The 20,873-nt window shown below is 45.8% G+C and overlaps 1 protein-coding gene across 1 annotated transcript in view; it reads left to right on the top strand.

Annotated features, from left to right (window-relative positions):
* Window positions 1-20,873, top strand: part of LOC307154079 (complement C3-like) — a 75,113-nt gene that overhangs the window by 38,007 nt on the left and 16,233 nt on the right. Inside the window, exons 30-33 of the mRNA XM_079898859.1 lie at window positions 14,309-14,467; window positions 19,712-19,771; window positions 19,855-19,945; window positions 20,345-20,390. Coding sequence (XP_079754985.1) covers window positions 14,309-14,467; window positions 19,712-19,771; window positions 19,855-19,945; window positions 20,345-20,390 — 356 coding nt within the window. The remainder of the gene's footprint in view (window positions 1-14,308; window positions 14,468-19,711; window positions 19,772-19,854; window positions 19,946-20,344; window positions 20,391-20,873) is intronic.

Below are 20,873 nucleotides of genomic sequence, written 5' to 3'. Positions count from 1 at the left end.
ACTCTCCTCACACAGCGAGCGACTCACTCTCCTCACACACTCTCCTCACACAGCGAGCGACTCACTCTCCTCACACAGCGAGCGACTCACTCTCCTCACACAGCGAGCGACTCACTTTCCTCACACAGCGAGCGACTCTCCTCACACAGCGAGCGACTCACTCTCCTCACACAGCGAGCGACTCTCCTCACACAGCGAGTGACTCACTCTCCTCACACACTCTCCTCACACATCGAGCGACTCACTCTCCTCACACAGCGAGCGACTCACTCTCCTCACACAGCGAGTGACTCACTCTCCTCACACAGCGAGCGACTCACTCTCCTCACACAGCGAGCGACTCACTCTCCTCACACAGCGAGTGACTCACTCTCCTCACACAGCGAGCGACTCACTCTCCTCACACAGCGAGCGACTCACTCTCCTCACACAGCGAGCGACTCACTCTCCTCACACAGCGAGCGACTCACTCTCCTCACACAGCGAGCGACTCACTCTCCTCACACATCGAGCGACTCACTTTCCTCACACAGCGAGCGACTCACTCTCCTCACACAGCGAGCGACTCACTCTCCTCACACATCGAGCGACTCACTTTCCTCACACAGCGAGCGACTCACTCTCCTCACACAGCGAGCGACTCACTCTCCTCACACAGCGAGCGACTCACTCTCCTCACACAGCGAGCGACTCACTCTCCTCACACAGCGAGCGACTCACTCTCCTCACACATCGAGCGACTCACTCTCCTCACACAGCGAGCGACTCACTCTCCTCACACAGCGAGCGACTCACTCTCCTCACACAGCGAGCGACTCACTCTCCTCACACACTCTCCTCACACAGCGAGCGACTCACTCTCCTCACACATCGAGCGACTCACTCTCCTCACACAGCGAGTGACTCACTCTCCTCACACAGCGAGCGACTCACTCTCCTCACACAGCGAGCGACTCACTCTCCTCACACAGCGAGCGACTCACTCTCCTCACACAGCGAGCGACTCACTCTCCTCACACAGCGAGCGACTCACTCTCCTCACACAGCGAGCGACTCACTCTCCTCACACAGCGAGCGACTCACTCTCCTCACACAGCGAGCGACTCACTCTCCTCACACAGCGAGTTACTCACTCTCCTCACACAGCGAGCGACTCACTCTCCTCACACATCGAGCGACTCACTCTCCTCACACAGCGAGCGACTCACTCTCCTCACACAGCGAGCGACTCACTCTCCTCACACACTCTCCTCACACAGCGAGCGACTCACTCTCCTCACACACTCTCCTCACACAGCGAGCGACTCTCCTCACACAGCGAGCGACTCACTTTCCTCACACAGCGAGCGACTCACTCTCCTCACACAGCGAGCGACTCACTCTCCTCTCACACATCGAGCGACTCACTCTCCTCACACAGCGAGCGACTCACTTTCCTCACGCAGCGAGCGACTCACTCTCCTCACACACATCGAGCGACTCACTCTCCTCACACAGCGAGCGACTCACTTTCCTCACACAGCGAGCGACTCACTTTCCTCACGCAGCGAGCGACTCACTCTCCTCACGCAGCGAGCGACTCACTCTCCTCACACAGCGAGCGACTCACTCTCCTCACACAGCGAGCGACTCACTCTCCTCACACAGCGAGCGACTCACTCTCCTCACACAGCGAGCGACTCACTCTCCTCACACAGCGAGCGACTCACTCTCCTCACACAGCGAGTGACTCACTCTCCTCACACACTCTCCTCACACAGCGAGTGACTCACTCTCCTCACACACTCTCCTCACACAGCGAGTGACTCACTCTCCTCACACAGCGAGCGACTCACTCTCCTCACACAGCGAGCGACTCACTCTCCTCACACAGCGAGCGACTCACTCTCCTCACACAGCGAGCGACTCACTCTCCTCACACAGCGAGCGACTCACTCTCCTCACACATCGAGCGACTCACTTTCCTCACACAGCGAGCGACTCACTCTCCTCACACAGCGAGTGACTCACTCTCCTCACACAGCGAGCAACTCACTCTCCTAACACAGCGAGCGACTCACTCTCCTCACACATCGAGCGACTCACTCTCCTCACACAGCGAGCGACTCACTCTCCTCACACAGCGAGCGACTCACTCTCCTCACACAGCGAGCGACTCACTCTCCTCACACACTCTCCTCACACAGCGAGTGACTCACTCTCCTCACACACTCTCCTCACACAGCGAGTGACTCACTCTCCTCACACAGCGAGTGACTCACTCTCCTCACACACTCTCCTCACACAGCGAGCGACTCACTCTCCTCACACAGCGAGCGACTCACTCTCCTCACACAGCGAGCGACTCACTCTCCTCACACAGCGAGCGACTCACTTTCCTCACACAGCGAGCGACTCACTCTCCTCACACAGCGAGCGACTCACTCTCCTCACACAGCGAGCGACTCACTCTCCTCACACAGCGAGCGACTCACTCTCCTCACACAGCGAGCGACTCACTTTCCTCACACAGCGAGCGACTCACTCTCCTCACACAGCGAGCGACTCACTCTCCTCACACAGCGAGCGACTCACTCTCCTCACACAGCGAGCGACTCACTTTCCTCACACAGCGAGCGACTCACTCTCCTCACACAGCGAGTGACTCACTCTCCTCACACACTCTCCTCACACAGCGAGCGACTCACTCTCCTCACACATCGAGCGACTCACTCTCCTCACACAGCGAGTGACTCACTCTCCTCACACATCGAGCGACTCACTCTCCTCACACAGCGAGCGACTCACTCTCCTCACACAGCGAGCGACTCACTCTCCTCACACAGCGAGCGACTCTCCTCACACAGCGAGCGACTCACTCTCCTCACACACTCTCCTCACACAGCGAGCGACTCACTCTCCTCACACACTCTCCTCACACAGCGAGCGACTCACTCTCCTCACACATCGAGCGACTCACTCTCCTCACACAGCGAGCGACTCACTCTCCTCACACAGCGAGTGACTCACTCTCCTCACACAGCGAGCGACTCACTCTCCTCACACACTCTCCTCACACAGCGAGCGACTCACTCTCCTCACACATCGAGCGACTCACTCTCCTCACACAGCGAGTGACTCACTCTCCTCACACATCGAGCGACTCACTCTCCTCACACAGCGAGCGACTCACTCTCCTCACACAGCGAGCGACTCACTCTCCTCACACAGCGAGCGACTCTCCTCACACAGCGAGCGACTCACTCTCCTCACACACTCTCCTCACACAGCGAGCGACTCACTCTCCTCACACACTCTCCTCACACAGCGAGCGACTCACTCTCCTCACACATCGAGCGACTCACTCTCCTCACACAGCGAGCGACTCACTCTCCTCACACAGCGAGTGACTCACTCTCCTCACACAGCGAGCGACTCACTCTCCTCACACAGCGAGCGACTCACTCTCCTCACACAGCGAGTGACTCACTCTCCTCACACAGCGAGCGACTCACTCTCCTCACACAGCGAGCGACTCACTCTCCTCACACATCGAGCGACTCACTCTCCTCACACAGCGAGCGACTCACTCTCCTCACACATCGAGCGACTCACTCTCCTCACACAGCGAGCGACTCACTCTCCTCACACATCGAGCGACTCACTCTCCTCACACAGTGAGCGACTCACTCTCCTCTCACACATCGAGCGACTCACTCTCCTCACACAGCGAGCGACTCACTCTCCTCACACATCGAGCGACTCACTCTCCTCACACAGCGAGCGACTCACTCTCCTCACACAGCGAGCGACTCACTCTCCTCACACAGCGAGCGACTCACTTTCCTCACACAGCGAGCGACTCACTCTCCTCACACAGCGAGCGACTCACTCTCCTCACACAGCGAGCGACTCACTCTCCTCACACATCGAGCGACTCACTTTCCTCACACAGCGAGCGACTCACTCTCCTCACACAGCGAGCGACTCACTTTCCTCACACAGCGAGCGACTCACTCTCCTCACACAGCGAGCGACTCACTCTCCTCACACAGCGAGCGACTCACTCTCCTCACACATCGAGCGACTCACTTTCCTCACACAGCGAGCGACTCACTCTCCTCACACAGCGAGCGACTCACTCTCCTCACACAGCGAGCGACTCACTCTCCTCACACAGCGAGCGACTCACTCTCCTCACACATCGAGCGACTCACTTTCCTCACACAGCGAGCGACTCACTTTCCTCACACATCGAGCGACTCACTCTCCTCACACAGCGAGCAACTCACTCTCCTCACGACTCACTCTCCTCACACAGCGAGCGACTCACTCTCCTCTCACACAGCGAGCGACTCACTCTCCTCACACAGCGAGCGACTCACTCTCCTCACACATCGAGCGACTCACTCTCCTCACACAGCGAGCGACTCACTCTCCTCACACAGCGAGTGACTCACTCTCCTCACACAGCGAGCAACTCACTCTCCTCACACAGTGAGCGACTCACTCTCCTCTCACACATCGAGCGACTCACTCTCCTCACACAGCGAGCGACTCACTCTCCTCACACAGCGAGCGACTCACTCTCCTCACACAGCGAGCGACTCACTCTCCTCACACATCGAGCGACTCACTTTCCTCACACAGCGAGCGACTCACTCTCCTCACACAGCGAGCGACTCACTCTCCTCACACAGCGAGCGACTCACTCTCCTCACACAGCGAGCGACTCACTCTCCTCACACATCGAGCGACTCACTCTCCTCACACAGCGAGCGACTCACTCTCCTCACACATCGAGCGACTCACTTTCCTCACACAGCGAGCGACTCACTCTCCTCACACAGCGAGCGACTCACTCTCCTCACACAGCGAGCGACTCACTCTCCTCACACAGCGAGCGACTCACTCTCCTCACACATCGAGCGACTCACTTTCCTCACACAGCGAGCGACTCACTCTCCTCACACAGTGAGCGACTCACTCTCCTCACACAGCGAGCGACTCACTCTCCTCACACATCGAGCGACTCACTTTCCTCACACAGCGAGCGACTCACTCTCCTCACACATCGAGCGACTCACTCTCCTCACACAGCGAGCGACTCACTCTCCTCACACAGCGAGCGACTCACTCTCCTCACACAGCGAGCGACTCACTCTCCTCACACAGCGAATGACTTTTATATACTGTCTATGCGAGCGACTCATTCTCCTCACACAGCGAGCGACTCACTCTCCTCACACAGCGAGCGACTCATTCTCCTCACACAGCGAGCGACTCACTTTCCTCACACAGCCAGGGACTCACTTTCCTCAGCGAGCAACTCACTCTCCTCACACAGCGACTCCTTTCCTCACACAGCGAGCGACTCACTCTCCTTACATTACTCGCTGTGTGAGGAGAGTGAGTCGCTCGCTGTGTGAGGACAGTGAGTACGTATACAGATCCACCGCTGGCATATCAGTGGGAAAGTGAGTACACAGCAAAAACTCCAGTGTTAAATCAACACTGCTCAGAGCACATATGGTCCCATGGTCCCAACAGAGTGTTGAAGCAACACTAAAGCAGTGTTAACGTTAATGAGATAATTAAGTGAATAATTGAGTGATGATGGAGCATTAGAGATGAACACCTGCTGTTAACAAGCAGAATCACTGAAGGAAAGAGAAACAAGAACAGAAAAAAGAGAAACACACGAACTACTGACTTCGAGCCATTATTGCACTTATTATTTTACCAGTTTGACTTTATTTCTGTCATACATCTACACACGGTCTTATTTAGATTTAACAGACGTTTAGATGGTAATGTTTTATGGAATGCTTTGTTTCATGTCACCATTATGGTGGTCAGTGTTTGCTTTAGTTGGGCTCTTGACCCTTTACTTTTTGTAAAATTTGTATTTCTCTGGTTGTGCCAACTCTGTGTTTATAAAGCATATGTGTTGTGGCAAGAGAAACTATGATTTGGGCTGTGTTTCCTGAAAACATCGCAAGCCTAATTTGATCGTACAGACCATTTGTTGTAGTTGTTCTGCGATCAAGTAAGGCTTAAGATGCTTTTGGAAATGCAGCCCTGGTTATGATTTGATGATGAAATTACTAGTGACCTGATTCAATGATGGCACCCATCATTATATACTGATTATCCACATGTTTTATTAATTTTTCACTACAGTAGATACTACAGTAGATACAGCAATATTTTAATGATCTGAAAGTTTTAAAATCACACCTCTGCATAGCAATGTCACATGTCAGCCAAGAGTAAAGAAATAAACCAGAACTGGACCTTTTCGTAGCCAAAAAAATCTGTGTATATTAAATATGGAGTAATTTCAGCCACAGCCTCAGATGAAATCAACTGAAGAATAAAGAAGACATTAAATCTGTGAAGATCTCAGCAGAGGAGGATTAAACAACTCCACAAACAGCATTACCAGCTTCACTTATTACTAACCAGACTGACTTTATTTCTGTCAGACGTCTACAAAAGTTTTTATTGAGAATTAACAGAGGTTTAACTATAATGTGTTTCATTTGAAGTCACCATAAGAGTGATTAGTGTTTCCATTAGTTGGGCTCTTAACTCTTATTCAATCTTTTGTCGTCTTTGGCCGCTGTGACAGTGTGTTAGTCAAACACATTTGCAGCTGCAAAGAAAGCTAAAGTGAAATGAGATCAGGTGATGATGGTTATCTCTTGATGGTTTTATAATCATCATGAAATAAACTGATTCACTGATATATTTTGAATATAACCATTGTGTTGATCCATTAATATATTCACAACACAAACCCTGTGTTACTGCAGCATGAGATCCAGCAATATTATAACAGTAAGTTAGAAGACTTTAACAAACATGGGCACGAAAAAGTCCGATTTAATATGACACACACAGACATCAACAATCAGTCTATGAATCTCAACAATGGTGACAATCAAAAGTACCTTGCTGCAATGCATGCTGGGAACCAGGGCTGTGCTCAGAAAATAAATACAACGATACATCGTCATGAGCCAATTCAGGGCTCGAATTTCGGTGCGGGATTGCGGGTATTGCGCATAATTTTAATCATTCCTGCACTTTAGCATGTATATTGTATGAGTAAATTAATCCACACAGACTATATATCAGATCAGTCATTTTAAAACTTTCTGCGAGACGCAATTTCACAAAGAGCGTGAAGCCTTGTTTATATTTTCGCCTGGCTCCGCAGCGTGAGTCTCCGCTGCCTGCGCACACACCTCCCCAAACGGACGAGGCGTTTATACTCGACGCGCTCACAAACAGCTCGCGAGTAACAAAAGTTATTTTTCGCGGATTTCGACTAAACACAGTCGGTTATGTCTTAACCGTCAAAACGCATGATGGGACCATAGACTATAAAAAAATATGGACATATATACTGTCCGTGACACTATTTTTGAAGCCTAAAGTGGGCGTGGCCGACCGTCACCATCTTGGTAGCGCGTCACTCCCGAATTTATTTATTTTTACCATAGACTGTAAAAAAAGATGGACGACGCCCCTTCGCTCTCTTCCATTGGTGAGAACTGAAGCCGCCAGAGTCCCGATATGGCGCTGACATATTGGAACTTGAGTCTGCGCAGTAGCGATCTCGGGACAAGACCTGCGCAGTCGTGAGCAGGAAGTAAAGCCGCGAAATCAACGCTCCGCCCTCACTCTCGCAGGGAAAGTGCATTCTGCACACTTTTTTAAAAATTGATTGCAGTACGACAAGAGTCTTGTTAAAATAAAGTAAATACAATCTCCTCAGTCCTCCGAAGATCCCGAAAAAAAATGTCCGTTGGTGCTTCAGTGACTACTTCGCTCGAGAGAACCTGTCAATCACAGCTGTCAATCATGACGTTACACCACCGCATCACGTAACTAACTAAAAACCAACTTATAGACACTTGAACTTACATCAGCGTGATAAAAATGACAGCAAATGAAAGAAACCACCTTTGGAAAAAGATATTTGAAGTGTAATTTAATTGTTTAGTTGGTCTCACATCCCGTTGAATAACACGGGGAGATGGGGTTTATGACCTATACTAGGACCAGTCACCGGGGGGCGATCGAGACGTTTTGGCTTCACTTTTCAGGGCTTGTGCGGCACGCTTGATTTTTACAGTCAGACAATGAACTGAGGTAACGTGATGGCTAACAGACAGCAGACAAAGAGCTAATGATGACTAATTACCACAGCAGCGGGAATCCACCTGTCACTCAAAACACCCTTAATTATGCAGAAATTTAATTTATAATTTAAACGGATGAGTTATAAAAAAATTCACCCCCCTCACAGTTATCATGAAGGGCAAAATTAGCTATATAGACCAAAGCCACTTTTTGCTCCAGGCTGTAAACATGTTTTTTTCTGTTGTAAAGTTGGGCATTTTAACATGGGGAAGATACAGATTTGACTCACATTTTTATAGGCCTACATAGTAGCCTACACTGTAAAAAAAAATCCCGTAAAAAAACGGTAAATCTCTGGCAGCAAAGTTTCCAGACGGGTTCTGTTAAATTACAGCAAATAACCATTTCACAAAATTACAGGCAAAAACCGTAAAAATACAGAATTGACTTTACGGTCAAAATTAATTAAATTACAGTACATTACTGTTAATAATGGCTTATTAAACCGTGGAAAAACAGATAAATTATGTCAAATAACATAAAAAGAACATTTAACTTTAAGGTTAAACTGTAAATTTAGGGTTTTATAAAGTTATTTTATAATAATGCTCTGTCTATCTACAGTAATTATCTTTTAATATATAGTTTTTCTGTGTAAAATAACTATGAATATATGTATAAAAATGTAATAAGTACATAAATTCAAATACAAAGTTTGTATATTTACAGTTTTATTTTTTGCAGATCCAGTTTCACAACTTTGACCAATCTCTAATTAAGTACTTAATAATAGCAAATGTACAGTCAGTTTCTGTTAAAATAACTAAATGTACAAGTACGGAATTCCTGCACATTTACAGTATTACTCATTAAACACTGAACATCAAGATACGTGAATGATAGGAACATGTAAAATAGAACAAGTAAAAATATCCACATTAAAAGACAATTGCTGTATGCCTTTATACTCTAATATAACTTATTTTAAACATTTACAATTACATTTTATCCAAAGTGACTTAAAATTAAGAGAACAATAGAAGCAACAAGTGCAGTGACAAGTCCCAGTTAGTGTAGCACAGTGCACAATTTTTCTTTTTTTTATTAAAACAAAGATTTAGTATTATTGGGTCAAGTGTTTATGAAAAGATGGATCTTTAGCAGTTTCTTGAAAATGTGTTGAGTTGGGCAGGTCATCCCACCAGCAGGGAACAGTCCAGGGAAAGGTCAGTGAAAGTGATTTTGTATCTCTTTGGGATGATGGCACCACAAGGCGCCGTTCACTTGCAGAACACAAGCTTCTGGAGACACATAGATCTGAAGCAGTAAGTTTAGGTCATGCTGCAGCATCTGGATCAGTTGCAGAGGTTTGACTGATGCTGGAAGGCCTGCTTGGAGAGCATTACAATAGTCCAGTCTGGAAAGAACAAGAGCTTAGACAAGGAGTTGTGTGGCTCCGATAGGAAGGGTGTGATGATGTCTGATGTTGTAGAAGGCAAATCAGCAGGATCACACAGCAAGGATGGTTTAGCTGAAACCATAAGCAGTTCTGTCTTGGCAAGGTTGATTTAAAGGTGAAGGTCATTCATCCAGCAAGAATTTTCCATCAGGTAGGCTGAGATAAACGTCAGATCCTCTGGCTGGAATGAAAGGTAGAGATATGTGTCATTAAGTGAAAGTCATGTTTCTAAATGACAGAGCTTAGTTACACTACAAAAAAAAAAAAAAAAAAAAATATTGTACATAGATGGGTGGAATCTAACACAATTGTGGTCTTACTGTACGTTCACACCGCCGCCGGCGAGAGCGGCAAAATTCGCTCTCGCCACCCTGCCACCGATGCTGTAGAAAGATTCGGGGACGCTCTAACGTAGATTAGAATGCGTGATTATTTTCCTCTCAGCCGGAGGACTTCTATATTCCGATTGGTTGCCGCCGAACCGCGTCATAGCTTATTACCATAGAGTTGACTTGATTTCAACTCCTCTCGCCGCTCTTGCCGTCCAAGACGCGGTGCCTTCGCCGGAGCTCGCCGCCAGCTCTCATTGAAAATAAATGGCTTCCGGCCACTTTGACGCTCTCGCCGCCGGCGGTGTGAACGCACAGTTACTGTAGCAAAACCAAACCTTGTGCAGCTCCAGTGGCCTCACAAGGATCAAATGAATATTCACATGGGAAAATATAGTGTAAAACAAATTACATTTTCTGCCACTTTTAGTGCAATCATATGGAATCAGAAGACTCTGCCATTACAATATTTTAAATTACTTTTTCCCATACCTTGTTTGCCATGATCATTCTGCTTTCCACTTGACCTGAAATCACACACACACACAAAAAAATATATAAATATATATTTTTTAACAACTCAGTATTACATTTACACATATCAGAATATGTTCCACTGAGACAATGCAAAACCTCAACTGACTATGATCTGGAAGCTGAGCAGGAAAGGCTAACAGTGAAGTTTTGAGCTGAGACACCTAGGGGTGTAACTTTATGTTCTGGATCTGGATCAATGCAATTTTCAGAACCAATGATCAAAAATATCCTATGAAAAAGGCTACTATGATGACCCCAGGTCATCCAAAATGTAGATAAGTTCATTTCTTCATCAGAACACAAACATTCTATCAACTTTTATTTTATAAGCCTAATATATGCACATGCATTCTATAGCTAACGTTAACGTTACGTGTTGGCAAGCAGATGCAGCCAGAATTTGCAATTTATCATGATGTGTTCATATTCTAGTCTCATGTGCTTTCCTGTATAGGGCTGCAACAAACGATTATTTTGATAATCGATTAATCTAACGATTATTAGAACGATTAATCGACTAATCGTCGATTATTTCGCCGACTAATCACTAAGTTTGGAACGATTATTCAGCCTTTTCAATTAGTTAAAACACTGAGTTATACATATTCTAACTATAATATAAAAAAAGAAAATCACTTCAGCTTTTGAAATGGTTGTTTTAATGAACTTTGAGCCAACTAAACCGGTCATTCTCTTTAAGTTTTCAGATTTCTGTCCAACTCAAATCACACACAAATGCAAAAAGCATTGGTTAAATATTCGGTTCTCTTTCAATAGAAAAAAATAAACAAAAAAAATTATCAGCTGCATTACAGACAAACTTAAACTGCAAACAATTATTATAAGAACACAATTTAAAAAAAATTGACAGCTGAGCTGACAGAGACATTCTCATTCACCTTTTAATTTACAGTATAAAAAAATAACTGACATGATATTCTTCATAACATATCTTTTTGTAAGTCTTCATGAAAATGGAACAAAATACAGGCAAGTGATAAGACTGTAATAACTAATAGTTACAATAATAAAAACAGCCCTGACTCCTAAGCTCGATCAAGCTTTATTCTATGCAAAAATAACCATCACATTACTGTAATTATATTATTATTGTTAATATTATTGCTATTATTAGTAGTATTGCATTCTCTAAAAAGAGATTTACTGCTAGTTATTTACGTTAGCTCCAGCTGGAGAACATTCACCTCTCACCGGCTCGTCTCGTGCCGGGTTTTTCCTCTTTAAGTGCTTTAACATGCATGTTGTGCTCCCGTGAAAAGCAAGTTACGCCTTGCATGTATTGCACACGACAGCATTCTTGGTTTGAAGTTTTGTGAAACTTTCACACACCTTGCTAGTTCGATTCGTTTGCACTCCGTCATAATTCGCGCTGTGTTTTCTTCTACCGCAATAGCATTTGTAACGGCTGCATTACACTCTAGCGCTACAGCGTCGTAGCGGTCAAATCGCGATATTGCAGGCCCTTACATTAGGTCACGTGGGATCAAACGACTACTCGACAACAAAGATATTTGTCGACAATGTCGACTAATCGTTTCAGCCCTATTCCTGTATCATCAAGTACAGTATTTACTGAATTCGTTTTCTTAACAGTCTTGATAGCCACGTTAACCCTTACGAAAATTAACTATGGTTTAACCACAAAGAAGGAAAAAAAATAAATAAAAAAAAAAAAAAAAAAATGGTAGGCCTATTTGTAGTATAACTGTGGTTATTAAAAATGGTAATAAAAATCCGCCAAAAACGTGGTTACTATAATTTTACTAACTTTATAATTAAAACCAAGGATATTTTTTAAGAGAAGAGTTTTCAGCTTCCAGACAGTTTTTCAAAATGTCCCGCCATTTAAGAGATTGATTTACTGACAGATAACTTAGGCTACTATCGCGTATTAACGAAGATTGTATTAAACGGACTTTGATATGTATACTGCTAACAAGTCAACGAAAGCTCGTTTTAGGTCTTTTGAGGTGTGGGGTTCAACTGATCTTTCTTAAAACAGATGGAAAATGTAAAGACGCATGCTACATTTTCAGTGTTTTGCCCTCCAGCTTTCGCCAGTTAACTGAACATAATTTAAGAATGCTAACGTTAGCTTGAAAACTGTAAACGTAACACAAATGTAAAATATGTAACTTAGTATAATGAGACTCTTACCTCAGCCGGTGATCGGTTGGCATGATGTCCGCCGTGACGAAAAAGGCTCACTGAAAAGGGCGTTTATTTCCGAAGAATCCAAACGGACTGACTCACAACAGCTCCTGCCCACGGCTGCTCTTGATGAATACGATTGCTTTGAACCACTATTGATCTCACAATCCACTTCACGAGAGTAGACTGAATTCAAATCTCCCGCTTGCCCAAACTCGACTGATCAGCTACAGCTAACGTTAACCGTTGTGGACGGGAGTAAACAGCGGAAATGAATTTGAATCTGCGTCATCGCGCGCGCGCGCACTCACACACACAAAGCCCTGAATGTGAAGCAACGGAGATTTGGAAAAATATTCATAAAATATACATGAAATTATGGGAGAATAAGACAATGAAATAATGATCAAAATGAGTATAAAATAAAATGTGAAATAAAAAATAATTCAATACAGGCCTACTGTAGCCTATGTAGGGTACTGTATGTACAAATACTATTATTTAACCTTTGAAAAGCTCACATTAACCCCCACATGCTTAATAATCTGTAAGGAAAACATATTGAATAGATGCTGATTTCCTATATAGTTATACCTTCTTTTCTTTGTTTTCTAATTTCACAGAAAAAATCTGTAAAATATTACTTTATAATTTCTGTAAAATTACACATAACTCTGTAAAAATACAGACAAGTTCCTTTTAAAAAACGTAAAATTGCTGTAAAACCAAAATACAAGCAATTACCTGTAAATTTAACAATGGACCTTTAAATTACAGCAAATGCCTTTTATTTTACAGATATTTGCTGTATAATGACAAAAAGGTAAAATTCTGTAAAAAAATACAGACAATTACCTGTAAAATTACACTTTTTTTTTACAGTGTAGCCTATAAGAGGGGTGGGACTATTTACAGCAATCCTTTGTAGGTTCGGGGGAAGAGAGGGACATGCGGGCATTAGCTTGTCACCTTAGCCATTCTGATTAATGGCAGACGGACTCATGCAAAACCTCTTCTGTGTGGGCGTGGCTCAGCGGCTGTGTCCATCCGTTGCAGGAGGGCATCAAAGAGATGTCATAATTCTAGAAGAAAAATGTCATACTCACCAGAGCGCTACAGGGGAGTGCTGGCTGAGCGGCATCCTCTGAAAAAGGCGTATTCAACGGCGAGCTGTAGATGGCTAAGACAACGTAGCTGTCTGTAGAGAAAGATTCAAAGGCAATTACGTTCAGCTGTGCCTATAGCGAACGAGACCATCCTTATTTCACGCAGTTGAATGCCATTGGTCAATGCACTGGCGTGATTCTAAAAGGTTTTAGGATTTCTCTGAGAAGGAGAGTTGAGTTGAGTGAGTTGAGTGAAACCGAACTTGAAAGGGAACAAACAAAACAAGGCCTACAAATAAATGAAATAACATTATAAAGACAGGTAATATTTAATGGTATTAGATGATTTCTTAAAAACACTTTCAATAAAAAATGTGCATGTTTTTATGCATGTTTGGGGATATCTTTGCATTAACACCATTCTGACCAGTGTCGTGTTTTGAGTGCTTTGATAGAGCAAATCATTTTACGAAGCAATTGATTCAAAGTTTCTAAAAGCTTTGTTTCTGCCATCATTACATTTTAGTCACAGTCCAGAGCTCTGTCTTTGAATTCTGTTCTGCACTTTCCAGGCGACCATCATGGTGTTCCAGGCCGTGGCAGAGTATCGCACGCAGGTGAAGGACCGACAAAACTTCAATCTGGACGTGGAGCTGTCAGTGGCAGGAAGAAGCAAACCTGTCAAATGGACCATTAAAAGAGACAATGTGCATCTTACACGGTCAGACAAGGTGAGGAGAAACTCATTAAAGGGGTCATCTAATGCCATTTTTGTACAAGCTAATATGATTCTTTAGGGTCTAAATTAAAAGTTTGTAATATACTTTAATTAAAAATTCTCATTAGTATTGTAAGAAAACGTACTCGGTTCTCTCTAGAAGAGGGAACAAGTACTGCGTAATATCTTAAGCTATGGGGAAATCTCTTTTCCGCGAGATATTTAAACCAAAAATTATCCTTAATTTTGAAATAATGTAAAACGCGTTGCGGCAGCATGCAGGCATAGGCAAGACGGCTCTGCAGCAGCCTATCGAGAGAGGCCCCCGTGACGTCAGATCCAGTGAGGGCGCTTCGCTGCCACTGCGTCACGTCCCGCCGAAACTCACATGGCGTGAGCCTATAACATAGCTCGACAGGCTGATTCCACTGGTTTTTAATCGCCGAAGCGAACCAGAGAGAACCGAGGTTACGTTAGTAACAGAGTACGTTCTCTTACGAGAGGTTCTCTTGTACTGCGTAATATCCTACGCTATGGGCAACACAGTTTAAAACGCCGTGCATGCTGAGATCCAATACCAAAGTCCCAAGGGGAAGTGCCCAGGGCTCATATAGTACACGATCATCAGGGACTCACAGAGAGTCCAGGAAGAGAGGCTAGAATAGCATCATTCCTGTAATAAATAGCATCCTATAAGGAGCAATTATATAGATAGTGTTCCACACTATTATATAGATAGTGTCTATATAATTATATAGCTAGTGTTCCAACGTATCCGTGCCTCGGTTTGAGTATGACTGTCGAGTCATTTGGCCCAAACTCCATACATGTCGCGCTCACTGAGTGCGCTTGTAAGTCCCCTATACGCTTTACTGAAGCGAGAGCCAGAAGAAACACTGTCTTGAAAGACAAGTGTTTGATATCTATTGATTGGATCGGCTCGAATGGGGCACCTTTCATGGCCTCCAAGACCATAGAAAGGTCCCACATGGGAACTGAGGGAGGTCTGGGAGGATTTAACCTCTTAGCTCCTCTAAGGAAGCGAATGACCAGATCGTTCCTTCCAAGTGACTGGCCAAGCGTCGGTTTAGTAAACGCTGCTATGGCCGCCACGTAAACCTTGAGCGTGGATGGGGTTCTGCCCTTATCCAGTAGCTCTTGCAGGAAGGAGAAACCTCCGTCACCCCACAATTTGGGGTGATATGCCACGGGCTGTGTACCAGCTAGAGAACACAGACCATTTTGAGGAATAGAGCCGTCTCGTAGAGGGGGCCCTAGCCTGCATGATCGTGTTTAACAGGTACCCATTGATGGCCCACGCATCTAGGGACCAAAGCTCCAGGCGAGGATGCCAGATCGAGCCCTTGGCCTGAGAGAGGAGGTCCCTCCTCACTGGTATCGGCCATGGGGCAGTTCTTGTTAGCTGCATCAGAACTGGGAACCAAGCGTGGTTCTTCCAGAACGGAGCCACTAGCAGCACTGAGCATCCGTCTTCCCTGATCCGCTCTAACACCTGAGGTAGGAGCGTGACGGGGGGAAAAGCATAGAGCGGGCAGCGGGGCCAGACGTGGGCCAGCGCATCCCTGCTCTTTGGAGAAAAACTCAGGACAGTGAGCGTTTTCTTGAGACGCAAACAGGTCTACTTGCGCTCTGCTGAATGTCTCCCACAGCAGCTGGACTGTCTGCGGGTGTAGAGACCATTCTCCTGCTGGAACATAGTTCCTGGACAGTCTGTCTGGTCCCACATTCAAGTGGCCAGGCACGTGCGCTGTTCTCAAAGAGCGCAAGATGTGCTGAGCCCAGACCAGGAGGCGTTCCGTCAGCCTGTAAAGGTTTCGGAACCTGATACCTCCCAGGCGATTTATATAGGCCACCACTGACATGTTGTCCGAACGGACCAAGACGTGGTGTCCTGTCATCTGGGGACAAAAGCGCTTCAGCGCGTTGTCGACTGCCATCATTTCCAAGCAGTTTATGTGTAGAAGCTTTTCCCGTTCTGACCACTGGCTGAAGAACGGTCTGCCCTCGAGCAGCGCTCGACACCACCTTCACACTCAAGGAAGTCCCCAGGCTTACACCTGACTGGTACCAGTCGATCGCTTTCCAAGGTTTCAGAGCTGAGATGCATTTCTGATCGGCCTTGAGGCGAAAAAGACCGGAGGTCCACGCTCGGTGCGGTACTCGCGCTTTTAGCCAGAACTGCAGTGGGCGCAAGAGAAGCAGACCCAACTGAAGTACTGATGATGCTGAGGCCATGAGACCCAGCATCCTTTGAAACTTTCTGAGCGGGACTATAGCGTCGCAGCGGAAGGTTTCCGTCATGCGCTGAATATCCAGTCTGCGCTGTGGCGATAGCTGAGCTGTCATAGACAGCGAGTCCAGTTCTGTGCCCAGAAAAGATATTCTCTGACTGGGAGACAGTGAACTTTTCGCCCAATTGACTTTGAGACCCAGATTCTCGAGATGCTTGAGTAATATGGTCCTGTGTTCTATGAGCTCTGAGTGTGACTGAGCTAGAACCAGCCAATCGTCCAAGCAGTTCAAAACTCGCATTCCCCGAAGTTTCAGGGGAGCGAGGGCCACGTCCATGCACATCGTGAATGTACGGGGTGCTAGGGACAGGCCAAACGGTAGGACTGTGTATTGATATGCCTGGCCCTCGAAGGCGAATATCAAAAATCACCTGTGATGTGACGCTATTTGTATTTGGAAATACGCGTCCTTCAGATCTATTGACACAAACCAGTCCCCTTGGCGAATTTGCGAGAGGATTTTCCTGGTTGTGAGCATTCTGAACAGGCGTTTCGAAAGCGCTCTGTTCAGCCATCTCAGATCTAGAAAGGGTCTGAGACCCCGGTCTTTTTTCGGTACCAGAAAATATCTGCTGTACAGACCCCCTTCGCTCTGAGCTTGAGATAAAGGCTCTATGGCCCATTTGCTCAACAGTTTCGCAATTTCGGTTTGAAGTAGATGTGCTACTTCCTTTTTTACCGTAGTTTCGATTCGCGCCGCGCAACGGCGGGGGCGTCGAGCGAACTGTAGTGAATAGCCTCTTTCTATGATGTTCAGCACCCATTCTGATACCCCGGGAAGCTTTACCCACGCATTTGCATGAATACTAGGGGTTGAATGAGATCTGGGCTCTGGCCGTGACATAGTGGCGGCCGGAGAGCTTCGGTATGCTGTAATATAGACGCCGCGCTTGCAGTGTTCGAGGCGGGGGGCGCACTGATCGAGCGGGGGGGACCCCGTGGGGCTTGTCATGTCTGTGAGTGAATGTGGGCGCGGAACAGCGGGCACATTTACTACACTGAAAACACCGTCAGCTTGAGCTGACTGTATGTGTGTTGGTTTCGTTTTTACAGAAACCGAGAGACACACAGTGTGTAGTGTTTGTGGGCACTGGGTCGTGGGCACATTCACTACATTTAATGCACAATCGACATGAGTCGATTTTATGTGCACGAGCCCTGTGGGACGGGCTGTCCCTGTGTGTAGAAATGAGCACTGGGCAGTGGGCATTTTTACTACACTCATAACACCATCGGCCGTGGCCGGACATTTAATGCACAATCGACATGAGCCGATTTTATTTGTACGAGCCCTGGGCTTGTCATGTCTGTGAGTGAATGTGGGTGCGGGACAGCGGGCACATTTACTACACTGAGGACGCCGTCGGCTTGAGCCGACTGTATGTGCGTTGGTTTCGTTTTTACAGAAACCGTGAGACATGCAGTGTGCAGTGTTTGTGGGCACTGGGTCGTGGGCACATTCACTACATTTAATGCACAATCGATATGAGTCGATTTCATGTGTGCGAGCCCTGAAATGTGGCGGGCTGTGCTTGTGTGTAGGAATGAGCACTGGGCGTGGGCATTTTACTACACTCATAACACCATCGGCCATGGCCGGAATACCAGAAATACACTCTTTATGAGATTTATCCGGGCCAACGTGAAAACGGCGTTTGTGTGCAGGCAAATGGGCTGTGGAACCGGCTTGTTTTCTGCAAAATACACTGGTCGCATTTTCTGTAACTGAACGAGCGAGAAGTTTTGGTGGAAGTCTGGCCGCAGCGGGACTTGAACACCATCGTTTTCCTAGGCGGGCTAGGAAGGCTTTGCCTCAGGCTTTACCTCAATCTCAGGCCGGGGCTCACGCGGAGGGAGGCGGTGGCCAGCAGAGCGAGAGCGCCATGGAGAATGGTAGCGGATAGCCTCATCTTGTCTTGTGACGGCGTTTGATTGCAGGCGTGCACGTATTAAAACAGGCTCGTTTACTGCAATAATGAAAAATTACTGGAAATATAAACTTGGGATTATGAATTATATTGAGAACGTCGTACATAGAAAACATGCCGTAATGTACCCTGAGTGTAAATAGCCGCATTCATCGTGAAGCGTGCAGCAAGCGATTTGCAAAGATTAATATAAATATTAAAATAAAGGTTAATAAAACGTTACACTCACTTCTTCTCTGGAGGTGCAGCAGGAACACGAATAGTTGGTACCGATCCTTTTTTCAGGAGCAGCTTCTTATCAAAACCAGCTTTACTGACCCTCATTTGTAAAGCAGTCTGGTGTGTGAAATGATTTGCGCAAACATGAAAGCACTGACGTTGATCGTGGGGAATATTCCCTTCGAAAACAAAACTCAGCCACTGCGTCTTCAGCGGTTCATCAAAATGACTGCTGTGTTCCTTATTACACCCAAGAACAGAACACCACAATCGCTTAGACGCCATTCTGCTCATAGACAGTGCTCCAGCGTATCAACAATGACGCGCAGACTATGATTGACAGCTCGATCACGAGCGAGGGCGGGTCTGTGTTGAAACGGTGCTGTCAATCAACAATCGTGGGAGGGGCGTCTGACTGTGTGACGTCACAAAATCGAACTGCTTGATTTGAGAGAGAGGAAAACATATAAGAAGAGTTAAAAAAAAAAAACACTGGATGGATTTTTATCAGTTTATGATGGTTGTGTACAGGCACTGCCAACACACATTTCAGTACAATCAACTTGTAAAAGTGCATGTACCATTATATGACCCCTTTAAGATTGTTCAAATGGTTCCTGCTCAATTTTTCAATAGGTTTTTGTTGTATTATGGGAGATTTTTTTGTTTGTCATACATAATTTTTAATTGTCTATGTCAAATTGAATGTCTAAGTGTTGTGTTTGGTCAATGAAACCTTCAGGTATCTCTACTATCATGGATTTGATTATTCTGATAATATCTGTGTTCACTCAACAGGTGGAGATCAACAAGGACTTCAATGTGACGGCTAGAGGAACTGGAACAGCCACTCTCTCAGTGAGTGTTCATGAGCGTTTATACGGTCAACAGCAAGATTAAAGCGTTTGAACATCTAATTTGAGACGTGCTGCTCTTTTCAGGTTCTGACGCTGTACTACGCCAGACCTGTTGAGAAGAAGTCTGACTGTACACTCTTTGATCTGACTGTTAAAATGGAAAAAGCCCCTGAAAGTAAGACTGACTGAGTTCAGAGCATTTCTGTAACACTTTTCACACTGTGCTTAACCCCGGGTTATCTTCACTCTAAACCCTGTTTTTAACCCCATGGGTAACAATTAATCCTGGGTATTCATTCGCTGGCGTTTCACACTGCAGTGTGAAACGCCAGCGAATGAATACCCAGGATTAATTGTTATCCCCTGTTACATTATGAGCAGTGTGAAACATGAAACAAGATAACCCAGGATTCTGTTTACTCAGGGTTTCGAATGACCCAGGGTTAACTAGTTAAAGTGTGAAAAGCTTTATTACTTTTTCATTTAAATGACTATAATTCAATTTTTATGTTCCCTTTAGAAGGGGAAGACCTGACCTGAACTAAAACCACCAAATACTTTTGTTTCCCTTTAGCAAAACAAGGAGCCACTGAAAGTTACAACTTCATTATGGATTTCTTGTATGTGAACAAATACCCTCATTTATTTTTATGTCAAGAAAACATTTTATTTGTAATTAATCAACATGTGCTCATTTAGGCTGTTTTCACACTTGGTTTGTTTTCTTAAGTTCGATCCCACCCCACATTTTCCCACAGTTGCTGTCCCAGTCAACACGTTGATGTCACAATGATCTCTCCATATGATCACAATGTGAGTTCACAGTGAGCTAAACGTGTAACCGCACAGCGCACTCACTGTGTGCTCATATTATGGCCACAATGTTAATCACCCCAGCTAGAAATGTTATTGGACATGGACTTCAACATCGCTCAGACGTCAAATTTTGGTTTAAAATGAAAATTTGTTTGACGTCTTAACGTCTGATGTCAGGCTCCAACTTCATTGAACAACTCCACAAACAGCATTACCAGCTTCACTTATTACTAATCAGACCTTATTTCTGTCACAAAATACTTTATTGAGATTATCAGAGGTTTAGA

Source organism: Squalius cephalus (assembly GCF_949319135.1).
Source record: "Squalius cephalus genome assembly, contig: scaffold_83, whole genome shotgun sequence".
Lineage (NCBI taxonomy): Eukaryota > Metazoa > Chordata > Actinopteri > Cypriniformes > Leuciscidae > Squalius > Squalius cephalus.
Note: the sequence above shows the minus strand (reverse complement) of the source record. Positions and strands in the feature narration are given on the sequence as shown.